Genomic DNA, 13407 nt, shown 5'->3' on the forward strand with positions numbered 1-13407 from the left:
ATTCAACTGATAAAGAGACTGCTTACGTTCTGCTTTATTCAATTCCTGAGAGCAGCAGAACGTTGATACTGGCCCACAACACCACTCTATGATACTGAATAACAGACCTTAAAGGCTGCAGTCTCTGTGGGGAAATCACGATAAATTTTCTTGTATTTCTGAACAACCCCATTTCTAACAGATGGGTATTTCTCTATAATTAGCAGCCCCTCTGAGAAGGTGACAAATAATTACTGTAAACAACTTTCTGTCACTATTATTTTTTTAAAAAGTAATTACTCATAAATAATTATGATTTAAATTCTGGGCTTGTGAGACTTTAAATTGAAATTGTGAGAGTACCCTGTAGATTACTTCTTTTTTCTTTTTTAAACAAAAATATTTTTAATTAGTAAGGACTACCTGCTGCTGAACTAATGAAATGCTGTCACCCAAAATTTCCTGATAAACATTCTGAAATGTTCTCAGGATTCCTGGGGTCAAGTGAGAAAGGCATCCACTCTGCTGTGTTACATTTACATCTATTTTTGGCAATTCAAGACTTCAACAAGGAGATCATTCAGTACAAGACAATTGCAATTAAGTGAATACCAGAGGGTTCTACTAGATAAAAACATAGAAGTTCCTTCTATTTTCCCACTAATGTTGTGAACATCACACAAAGTAAAAGAGGTCCAGAGGCCTTCCAGAACTTGCTGGATCTTCGCTCTCCCATTCTGATTTATTCATCCTCATAAGACTGGCTGGTGAATCAAAACAGAACTGAAGAGTCTACTAGCAGTTTCTTTTGAGAGATCAGTAGTTCCACAAATAAACTGAATGCATCTTGAAGAAAGAAATATCATTTCTGTGCCAGAGTACAGCATTACGTCCTCAGCACTGCCATCAACAGGAGATTTCAGTATCAGCTGCATGTATATTTATGAATGGATGAATGATACCATCAAGCTCTTGAAAAGTGCTTTCATCACAAGATCTGAAAGTGTCTTACAATGGTAGGATTCTGGGCTTGATTTTACTTTTGATGAAATTGGGGCCAAATAATTCCCCTAAGATCATCAAGTTGGCCATACAGCTAAACTTGCGCCCCAGATCCAGGCCCAGCTCCATCCATCACTCTGCTTCTTTTATACACTTTGGTGAAAGCATAGGACTGCATTTTTCAGAAACTCTCCACTCTGTTCTCAATCTTGCTGCTCAGAAGTGCTGTGCAATTGAGGTGCCAAAGAATTCCAAAGAATGGCAGTAGTGGTTGTTTGAAACACCTCTAATGTCTTGGTTATGCAGTTAGCTGAGCAACTAGGTTGAATCAGGCAGTTGTAGGAGCGCCAAACAAAAACAGTGTTCTTGCTGAAACACACAGTTATTTGCAGTGCAAAATGCTGATATAAAAGATGTCGTGACAGAACAGTACCAACCCAAACTTAAACTATGCACATCTCTGAATAACTGGCAAGAGAAACCTTTTTTCACTTCATAATATTAGTTCAAGAAATATGTTGAAATGTCATAGTTTATTTTTATATCTTTAAATTTTTATCTTTCTCCCTCCTGAAACATAGTAGGTACCTTTGCAGTAGAAAGGCTATTAGTAAATGTACAGCTTAGCTACATTCCAAAGTGCAATAAAAACATGATTAGATAAAACTATGCATGTTTATATCACGCTCTGAAACATCAATCTAAAATAAGATGCTTTTTGTGATGGCATGAATGCCATAAATGAATGCCAGGGCAAACCCTAGATATATAGTTATAAGCACACCTAAAGAAGTTTAAAACTTATTTCAGTAAATAAATTTAAAACAATAAAAATATTTATATTTTACAGTAGAAATCTGGTGAAACTTTTGGAGAAGGGGCAAAATTGAAGAAAGAAGAGGGTCTTAAAATTCTATAAAATATTTGCTGGGACAGTAAAGAAAATTATTCAGGAAGGGGTAAAACTTCCAGACTCTTCAGTTACATTGCTTCCTGATTTTCAAAGACATATTAAAAAAAATCCATATAGGAGTTAATATATTTTTACAACATCTGTGTTTGAGTATTTATATCTAAGGGTCAGATGTGATAGAAAAGTAATGAGACCATGTTGAGAAAAATGAGGTAGTCAACAGGAAAATCAACCTCATTTATAATAATATTCCTGTGATCAGCAGGTGCATAACTCTCCCAGCTACGGCCATTAACTGCATTCATTTCACACTTAACATCTACATTTGCAAATCATTTGAAAGTAAAATTACCTTCCAATTCAATTTTCAATTTTATTTTATATATTCTACTTTGATTGACTATTCTCCTCACAATGGTAACTGTAGCCAGATTGCAAGTAAATAGTAACAGCTACCCAAGAGTATAGATAAACTCATCTTCTCAGATTACCTATTCACTTTGTTGTATGTATAATCATTTATAACCATTTGTTAATGTTCAATTCAAGGCTTAAAATGAACTTAGAAAAAATGACATTGGACTGTTGAAGAAATGCTTCATTTATCAGGCTCACTTGTTCTTAAAATGAAAGTGTTTTTTCTCCTTATAAATGACTTAACCTGAAAGTTTACCAAACAGGAAAGTGGGTATTTTATTAACGTTGCTATGCAAGAAGCATACAATTGCCATACAATTTATTATTCACAGAAATTTCCACAGATCCTGGTCAAAATCCAGGCAGGAAACAAACAGGTACATTTTAACTATTAGTATGTTGGCATATTAGATTTTAGTCATCTTCGAGCCTTCTTGTCTATAAAAGTGATGTTCTTCATAAATACTGGGTAGTACCAACATCCCATTTTGGAGACAGAAAGAGCAAAGAAATATCAATGGTTTTGCGATTTGCCACGGTCACAAATTCTCAAATTTGCTTTTTCAGAGACAGTTTCTATTTCATTCATGTTTTATTTTACATAATACTTGTAAACAGGAGCTACTGAACTGGTGGCCTGATCATGTGAAATCCAGAGCACTGAGTTTTGCCGTCATTGAAACAGTTACATTGATAATCAATCAAATATCTACAGAACAAGAGATGAAAGAGAGTCACATGCTACCTGGGCCTAGAGAGTAAGTTATGAAGAACCACCTTTCATTTTATATACTGAAATTTTCTATGTTGGTAATCATTTTCTGGAAACAAATAAGGAAACAAAAAACCACCCACTAAACTCTTCTTAAACAGCATCCATAGAATGGCAGTACGATCGGTGTCAGGTTCATTAAAAGAGAATGAGGAAATCTGATTGCTAGAAGAGAAGTGCTTTCCAAATATAAGCAATTGTGAAGAATTGGAGACTCCTGAGCTCTTTCAGCAAGATAATCAACATATTTGCCATTGATTTCCCAACTGAAAGAATGAGCTGATATTTTCAGTGATCAAGAATAATTTGTTGTGACAGTTTTATTTCATTACTTTTAGAACTGTATACATTCCAAAAGAAACCAACAAACCAAGAAAACCAAACCAAAACATTCTTGAAGCAGTCATTAATTCTTCTAACACGTTCACAGAACTTCTATTAATACGTTAACATCTTGGTTTTGATATCACCTTATCTGTGTGGCTTTTTCTCTCTCAGTTTTATAATAAATTCTGTTTATGGGAAGTTCTTCTGAAACACAGCCAACTCTATCAATTCATTTAGAAAACTGTAACTCTAGAAAATAGTTTTTGATTTCCTCAGCATGGATGAAGTATACATGTATACATTCTAATGAGTATTAATAAGTGGAAAGTTCAGTGCAAATATCTTTTCCAGAATCAAAACAAATTACCCTTACCATGCACTTATTTATGCCTGTAGCTAATTCTGTTGTCTCTGTTATTCAGTTTATTGACTGTTATTCTCTGCACTTTCTTTTTCATTCCATAAATTTATCTATTTCAGAAAGACAATCAGTCCTTTCATATTTACAAAGAAAAGGTTATATTCGCACCTGCTATATGTATGTAATAAATACCTTAATTATAAACAAATGTATCACATTTAATCCATTTATTCTAATTACAGAGTTATATGAACTGCTAAAAAGTCTGCCCTTTGAAAAGAACTACATTTTCTTGCTCACACCAGATCATGCTATTTACTTTACTTGAACGTTTTGAACAACAAACTCTACCAACTAACTGGATGGCAACTGTTAGGTCATGACCTGAACCAGTGATTGAGCACCTGGCAAAGGGGTGCAGCCAGCCCTGAGAGCACAGGTGGAAGCAATTCATGTGTGTGACCCTGGGTCCACCCCCTCCCTAACCGCATTTAAGGCCCAGCAGCTGCAAGAGAAGTATGTCTACTTGGAGACTGTCTGCTTTGGAGTGTTCAGGGAGTCCTGATCCCTGGAAAGAGGTAAGTGATTTCTTCTTTATTTCTGGATTGTACTGCTGTTGTTCTTGGGTCTAAAGCAAATATCTGCTGCTGCCTGTCCTTACACAACCATACACAGGATTTAGTTTACTTGAAGTTACTTAAATTGATCTAGTAGCCAAAATACATATAATTAACATTATTTTAAGTCTTAAAGAAAAAAAGCTAATATTTCTGTAACATCACAGGACACAATCTACCACCATGTTAAGATATACTCTATTCATTAAATTGCATACCTATGTGATGAGTTGAAAAGGACTTGCTCCCTAGCAAGTTGAAAGTTAACAAAAGAGAACATCTCTCCCGTTAGTTCCAACAGATCAACATAATTAAGCAAAGACACTGTGGTACGGGTCAAAATAATTACTTTCAGGGTATTTCTTAGGACTATGAAGGAATACTGCCATTCAAAAACTTAATGTCTGTGGTCTTGAGTGTTAGAAACACCTCATAATAGATGTTTCTACTTTCCTTATTGCTCTTAATAACACCTGTTCAGCAGTCACCTACTTCCCTGCTTCAGTTCTTCATTCCCACACTGAGTCCTCCTATGACTTGGAAAATATTACTTTTAAGCATTAACTGGGACAGAGAGACCTACATGGAGACAACCACTCTGTAAGGCTGCAAGCCCTTGAATCACTGTGCACCTCACTCTGCTCTTACTTATGATCACTACTGCTGTATGTCAGATCACAGCTTTGCCAGCAATTTTCTTTTTAGGTAAACAATCATTACTCCTTCATTTCTTTGAACTGCAAAAGAAAAAGGGGTGGGCAGTTTGAGGGATTGACTCAAGTAGTTCTTTAAACCTCCAAAGAGGACATTCTAACTGACCTTTATTACTTTTTTTCTTCCTGTCTTCCTGAACTATTAACTTGTCAGAATGCTCACAGTTTTTCTTTGCTGCTGCCATTTGAAAAGATGCACCTCACAATCCTTTGTAATTACACTTATTTGAGTGCTATTTCTTCTACCTGTATTGTGGATAAATAAAAGCTGCTCTTGCTCTCAGCAGTTTACCATCTTTGTAAACTATTCAGAACCTGAAAGTTCATGTATTGTTCAGAAATATGTCTTCTCTGATTTAATTATATCAGGATATGATAGTTTTTTAACATACACTTCCTTATAAATTATTATAGAAGAGACTGTTAAGAAAATAACTGGAAATTGACAATGCTCAACTTCTTTAGCCACCTGGATCTCCAGGTGTGAGTGATTTCCTCGGTGTTTCAGGATGTGTATTCTGCCCCACCATCTTCACTTCTTTCTTTCCAGTAGTGGTAAGTGTATCCATTTAGAAACAAACCTAGAACCTATGGTTTTTAACTAAATCTTCTTTATCTTAAAAAATAAGAAACATTTTCAATTCTCCCTTTTAATAACTGGAGAAACAAGAAATTACCGCTTAGAGAATATTCTTGTTCTATGGTTGCAGAAGACTAGGGAGAGGGGTTCAATGGAAGAACCTTCTGCATAAGTATGTTAAAAAGTCTATAGCTGTTGAAGGGAAACAGTTCCAATGTCTGAGAGAGCCCTGGCTGAAGCGGTACCAGTTTCTCCAAGAAAACAATTTTGTGCACATCTTTATCTGCTCAGCCATGCAAATATCACCAATTCCCCTTTCAGTAACTTTCAGAGAAACAAGTGATTCATGCTGCACAGAGGGGGTATGCGTTCAAATACTGAAAGGCTGCTGAAAAAGAAAGATCCAGCATTACCCCCCAAATGGTGCTCAGATATGGACTCAAGAAGGGCACAGAAGAGAAGGGTGTTAACGAAGATCCAGATGGTCTCAAGAGGTACTGGGGAAAGATGAACTAAGAACTGAAGAGCTTTTAAGAGGCACAGCAAGAATAAAAATCTTTAGGTAACAGGGAATTGAGAATTGTGGAGAAAAAAGAATGGGAACTATGTGATACTGAAAAAATTCAGGGAGCCAAGGAAAACAGATACTTCAAACAGGCAGGAAGTAAATCTGGATGCTTGCAAGCTTTAAGAAAAAGCTCAAACAATAGAAAAAGCCTTTATCCTGATTAGGCAGTAGAAAAACAACTACCCTCTTTCAGAACAAATGTGGGTTAACTAGTGACAGATTTTTAAACTAGGACTGTGCATTTTGTTTTCAGTTCTATGATAATTGCACAAATCCTTTCAAATCTGACAAGTAGAACACTGCTCATTTGGAATGTATTTCCTAAAATACCATCCATGCTGTGCTGTTCCATTAGTGAAAGTGATGACTGGAAGAATGATTAAAAAATAAGTTGTTTACGTACAAGTATGAGTTAATCTCTGCAGTAAGCTAAAGAATTTAACATATTCTAAGAATGTTTGTGTTTTCATATTTCATGCTTGACTCAAAAAAATTCAAGGAGCAAACCTCATTCTTGCTAAGCATCAGAATTTCAAATAATCTCACCAGATGAATTTGTTATATGAAGTTTACCTTCAGTCTTTTCCATTAACTTCAATACAGTTAGAAGAATGTGGTAGAACTAGCGTGTGTTCTGCTTCTAATTTGGAAAGGCTGGTCTAACCTTTGCAAGACAAAGATTCATTTTTCTAATTGTTCTGTACCTAAAAACATGCTGGGTCCTTAGACTAAGATGAATAATTTATCACATTTCTTGCTAAAGCTAAGAGGATGACTAATTATTATAGCATGTAACTCGCAATTCAAGCTATTATGGTGTCTGTGAATAAATTAGCAATATAAATGTAGTCAGTTCTGCTTACTGAAGATTTGAAAGTAATAAACCTGTATTTTCAAAAACAACAGTTTGAAAAATGGAAATAAGGTGTAACAATCTATATTCTACTGAACTGTTCACAAGCCCTGCAATAAAACTTACTGTGAGCAGGTGCAAATGCCTAAGTTGTGCAGGCATTTCATGCCCTTTTCATCTGCAGGATCCTCTATATGTAATTAGCTGAACTTTGACAGAAAACTTCTTAAAACTTAGTATGAATGTTCTGGAGTTTAAAACTGAGTTCTCACTTATTTGGTAAATCAAGAGTATCTCTTTGTATTATAAACCCCCAAACATGTGAACAAGGAATAACTACCAGCCTTAAATTTGATGCATGCAGAAGCTTTTTTAAGAGAAAGAGGGATCAAATTTAAAATACAGATTCTCAACTTTAAATTGCAGAATGTAAGTCCTGCATACGGGGTGAAATAATCCCATCAGTATGGGAGGTTTATATAAATAGAAATAAAAAGTACTGTAAGAGTGACTGAGCACTGGAACAGGTTGCTCAGATTCTCTGTGGACTCCTCATCCTTGCTGAGACTTCTAACCTGGTCTAGACAGTCTCTGGAGGCTTCTTCCACATTCAACCACTATCTGATTCTGTGAATGGCTGCAGCATTTTCTTATATTTTTCCTAATGATTCATGGTTGTGAGGAGAAAATAAGGGAAACAAACCCTAGTATCTCTATGTAACTACAGCGAATTGAGAAGAAAGCTGTCAAGAATCAGGGAGGAACCAGTTGTGGGAGTAATTCCACTAATGATATCAGATGAAGGAAAACGATTATTATGATTTAAAAAACAAAAACAAAAACAAAAACAAGACTTGCCATGTAATCTGAAAGATCTGAAGTGGTATTGATAAGCCTTCAGTTGAGTTTACTTTTCTTGCCAATGTGGGAAAAGACATGTGTATCTATATAACAGTTGGATAGTTGTTAGCTTTTGGTACCCCTGGCAAATTTCATTCCTACCTTCTTCCAAGTTGTTACCCAAAATAGGCGGTGCTGTAATGGGGACTGACCTCTACTCAGTAAATATTTGTTAGCATCTAGACAAGAATACTTTCCTTCCATCACAACACAGTTCTGTATCCAAACTGTTATTCACGAAGAGTCCTCTCCATAACAGATTATGATATTGGCTTTCTCTGCAGAGTATTTTGACAGGAATGAGTTAGAAATATGTATTAAAAACAGAGTTGAACACACAAGCTGAAACACAATTTATTATTGCATACTTCTATCCTGACTGGACACCCAAATGCAGAATTGAGAAACTTCTCTTTTTTTTTTTTTTTTGTCAAACACATTCTCTCTCTTAAACTGACCTCTATGCAGCATCAGGATAACTCAACAAACACTAAATTTGTCCTGTCAGCACAAACTAGCCTGATAGGTCAATATATTTTGAAGTTCACTCCTATTGTAAATCTTTGTGTGTTTAAAAGTAACATTATCAATGTTGACTTTTAATAATCTACTTTCAAAATAAATTAGTAAATGTTATTCCCACACACTCTATAAAAGAACCTGGGGAAGAGAAAAGGTAGGGAGAATTACAAGGATGCACACAAGCCTATGTAGCGCTTCAGTATTTAACCAGAAATTGAGCTCATATTCTTGTTCGTGCTTCAGACAACTCCACTTTTCTCTGCATTTTCTTTTGTTGGGGTAGCAATGGGACAATGTAGAAGTCTATTTTCTCACATTAGAAGCTCTACTCCTTTGCTATGAAACTTACTATGTAACTTACTAATTTCATATGACATAGAACATATAAAACAAACCTGTAAAAAAAGGAAGTATAACAAATGACTGGCATTAGAGTACTTTAAGAAGAACGAATGTATTTGTGCTTGAAGAGATGCCAAGCAGAAGTGCTGGCACCTGCACATGTCCATATATTGGGAACTAAACCAAGAATACTAACTCAACCAGATGCTGTTTTCTTTTATGCACAAATATTTTCCAAACACTGAGTTACTTCTGCATTTCAGAAAGGTAGCAAAATCTGTAATGCTGAGGGTTTAACAACCAGCTACTGTATTTACAGCAGATGGCTATACCCAGAATTACTAATAGCTTTGCTATTATTTGCTTCAAAAAGGCTGCATGCATAAAATGCTCATCACCATGGTTTGGATTTTGTTTTGCTTCACCAGATTTTTAATTCACAATTTATTTTACATATCCGTTAAGCAGATTGATACATAGATTGTTCATGTGGTGATATTCATCTATTAATGCCCCATAACAACATATCTACATTTCTGCTTATTTTTTTTCCAAACAACAAGCAAGACAGATAACTGAAACAGTTGTTTGTACATTTAGTATTTATGACAGGAATCTCACATGACCAGTTCATAGGAGCAAGTTGGAAGGATGAGCTCCACTGATGCCAGCAGAGATAAATGGCCTTGCAGAAATTGTTTGCTGATGAATCACTAAAAAAAAATCCAGAAGAGGATGATGCTCAAACTAAATTCATAGCTATTCCTATCTATGCAGAATGGGAGGTGAAGAAATGTTGCATGGAGCATTGCATGTACGATTCTTAAAACCTGGCAAAGTGTGGTTTTTGTTTTCTCTACTTAGAGTAGATGTAATATAGCAAGCAGCATCTACAAATTTTCATGTGGAGCTATTCAAAGATTCAGTAGTAAATAGTTGGAATATGTAAGAATCCACCTTGAACCATGAAACTCAAAGAAGCAAAAGCGTTATTCCACAAATGAGCCAGAGATTTATTTCAAAATATTAGAAAAAAAAAAAAGTGAATGGTAGTCATCTATTATTAGTGGTAGGACTACCAGGAGTCTGTCAGCATGAAATGCAGTGTCTATTTTGCAAGACTTTGCATAGTTTATTGGCACATCAATAAATTACAGCTGATTTCCAATGCAACACATCAATTTTTTCAAATAAATTTTTATCTTCTGTGTATACACCTTTAGGAAGCTTCATTTACTTTAAATGCATGGTGTACTTAAGTAATCATCAGAACAAGCACAATTTTATCATAACATAATTAAGTAGTGAAGCAGCACTAAATTAGTATTTATTCTTTTGTAGGAAAAAAACCCCAACAACTATGAAGATACATTAAAAGGGATTATTTCAGCAGTATAGATGGTAAATGCAATGCACATAAGAGGAGAGAACTAAGATATGAGCTCAAAAGTGAAAGGGCAGACAAAGATGGAATGAGTGGTAGAAAATTGGAATTCTCACAGTTATTTAAAAATAAAAGCAAGTGATGGGGAAAAGAAGTGGAAGAAAAGTGAAGTTCTTGGTAAGAGGTGTAGGTGAGCAGCAGAACCTTAACAGAACCAAACCCAGTACAAAACCACAAGCAATCTAAAGAAATGTTCACAAACCTGGCACTAAGCCTCTACCATCTGTCTGTAGAAAGCCTGTGAGAAGCAAATCTGTGTACTTGGTTCCTGTTTTCTGCATGACGTATCTTGTTTATTTAATCCTTTTTGCTACTCACTTTTCAAAGTGATACAGCAATTAAAACCAGAGGAGCAGGAAGTGTAAATAGAACTACAAACAGGAAATTCATCAAAGAACAGAAAAAGTACAGAAAGACAAACAAAAATAAAATTCGCCATTGAGTTTACTCAGCTTAATTATGTATCATTTAACCTGTCTATACTAGCAGGGCTTCTAATGGCATAATATTTCTTTTGTTGATCCAATTATCAGAATATACATATATTTTGCCATGAAGCAAAGGACCCTGGGAATAGGTATTATAATTTTTTTTAGATGAATTTTCAGGAGATCTATGTGAGCCAGTATTTTGTTCAATAAATTCACGTCCCATTTCTTCAGAATTTTACCATCTTTGTTCTTAATTTCAAGTTTTTTTTTTCCATCTTCATAGGAATGTCAGCAGTTCAAATATCCAAGAAATAATGATCTCATTAGCTTAATTACTTCTTATTGACTTGATAAGTCACTGTGCTTTAATGGAAAATCTGCCATTACAATTAACGGCTGCAATCAGGCATCCACTTTACATTAAATGTTCAAGGAAATATTATGCATCTTACAGTAACTCAGTGGAGAAGTCTTGTCCCAATGGCACCAAAATCTGAAGTGTCAGGAATGGTTGAATCAGTCCCACTAGAAACAGGGGGAAAAAAATAATCAAAAATGTCCTCTGTGCATGCATCATATTTCACCATCAAGAACTGCAGTGCTGTTCTGTAGTGATGCTTCTGCAAGATCCATTTTTCTAGGTTAATGAAATGCATGAACATTAAAAAAAAAAGCCAATTAAAATTGCAGTGAAAGTGTTGTTTTAAAGGTTTCATCTGTAGTTTCACAGGAATTCTCATGAAATACAAGGAACTTATTTGCTAATGACAATTCTACATTGCATTCCAAGAGCATGTGGACGTCAAAAATCCTGTATTAATTGCAAAATAAAGTAATACATTCATATCAAGAATATCTTAAAGTCATGTGAAGTTCCCTTTTACATTTTTGACAATTCACACTTTCTAAAATCTTTCTTAAATGACTCTTAAAAAAAAAAAAAAAAACCCCAACCTTGACTACAAATCCAGCTTGTTACAGCAACATTCAATGGAGGCTTAACTGTGGCAATGCAAGAAAACTCTCAGGTTTCTGTGAACCTTAGAATTTAAAGGAAAACAAAGTATAAAGTTGTGTGAATTGAATGTTGCATTTTTTTTATTAACTACTTCATCAGTGAGGGTAAATACTGGTGTTCATTGCCTTGGAATATTCAACAGCAATGTTTTTTCTTCTAAAGAATGCTGAAGTGACAGCTTAAGATTTCAAATTGTATTTATATACTTAATGTATTTTATTTTAGAGTATTGCTAGATGGCACTACAACTTGGAGACCATGTATTTGATAAAAATGAAATACTTCAGGCACATACCTGAAGAGAGAAAGAGACAAAACTGGCACACGATGGGAATTTGACTATGGTACCACAGTGCTAGCTGAAGTTAATTTAAAACCAAACTATTCTGAGCTGTGATCATCCACAACAGTAACTCTCAATCCTCATTTTAGACAGTAATAGTTTATTTTAATATTGGCAGTAGACAAATTAAAGTTGGATTTCCCAGAAGGATACATTAGTCTAATATCTATGATACTGAAAGTAATACTAAAGTTCTTCCATGAAAATCAGATTACTTTTCAAAGCTTTAATGCATGACCGAACTAAACAATTTCTCATTATTTTTATGTAAGTTTGAGATAAATAGTATTAATTGGTAATTGCATAGTGTGCATGAGAAGTGTATTAGAAGATTCCTGTTTCACTCAATTAAAATCACCATCTCAATTTTTCTTCAAAATCAAGTAGTTAAATCTAAAAACCAGCATAGAACACTGCTATAAGCCTTATAAGCCACAACGCTTTGCAGTGGAATTTAAGGCATGAGTTAAGATGATTGCTTTTTGTCCACTGAATATAATGATTTTGATTTTAACAAGCAGATCTACCTCTTGAAATGCAACATACTTGACTATAATTTGGTGTGCTAAGAACTTTGACTCGATAACAAAGACATACTTGAATAAGGAATATAGAACGTATAAAAATACAGCATTATTCATGCTGCTTTTTGGGATTCCTTTTTGAGTGAAAAGTCACAACAAGGTGATTCAGTTAATAGATAATTTATACATTGTGATGACATCTTTTATTAGTCAAATTGAAGTGGAAAAAGTGTTTCAACACAGTCCTCCATACTCCTAAAGCTTATCTACCTTTTCCAACTGCATCACAACTAGTTTGCTGGGCATCAGTGTGTAGCAGGATCAGATACAGAAACAAATGCAGGTGAACAAGGACAATGTGAATGGGACCAAGCACCTTCCATAAAGAACTTCAATAGGGCATTTTCTCTGCCCTCTACTTAATTGTAGCTGATCTCCTAGGAAGTTGATGAAAAACCACTTTGTTAATACTGAATTAAGCCCAAATGAAGGGAGAATAAAGTTTTACATTTCAAGATAACCGCTTTGATAATCAGAACAGCACCACAGATATTTCATTCTTTGATACTTACGAGTTTGTCTGGTTTCCTTTGGTAGCTGCATTCTGTTTAATTGACTGCTTCCTTCAAGTACAAAAACAAAGCCCTTTGTTTCTTTATCGTATTCCTACAAAAAAGAACAATAAATAATTATCAGCATTATAATATAATTCCTCACCTTACAATCAACCATATCGCCAACATGCAGTTTTAGTTAAATACAGCAGCAGAATTCAGTGTAA

The 13407-nt window shown here is 34.8% G+C and overlaps 1 protein-coding gene across 4 annotated transcripts in view; it reads right to left on the reverse strand.

Moving 5' to 3' along the window:
• The window catches only part of CFAP20DC (CFAP20 domain containing), a 62973-nt gene that overhangs the window by 42337 nt on the left and 7229 nt on the right, over positions 1 to 13407 (reverse strand). For all 4 annotated transcript variants that reach the window (XM_048957894.1, XM_048957896.1, XM_048957895.1 and 1 more), the window contains exons 4-5: positions 13199 to 13292; positions 11194 to 11266 (exon numbers count right to left, since the gene is read on the reverse strand). In XM_048957894.1, the coding sequence (XP_048813851.1) occupies positions 11194 to 11266; positions 13199 to 13292 (167 nt within the window). The remainder of the gene's footprint in view (positions 1 to 11193; positions 11267 to 13198; positions 13293 to 13407) is intronic.

The sequence above is a fragment of the Lagopus muta genome, chromosome 11 (genome assembly GCF_023343835.1).
Source record: "Lagopus muta isolate bLagMut1 chromosome 11, bLagMut1 primary, whole genome shotgun sequence".
Lineage (NCBI taxonomy): Eukaryota > Metazoa > Chordata > Aves > Galliformes > Phasianidae > Lagopus > Lagopus muta.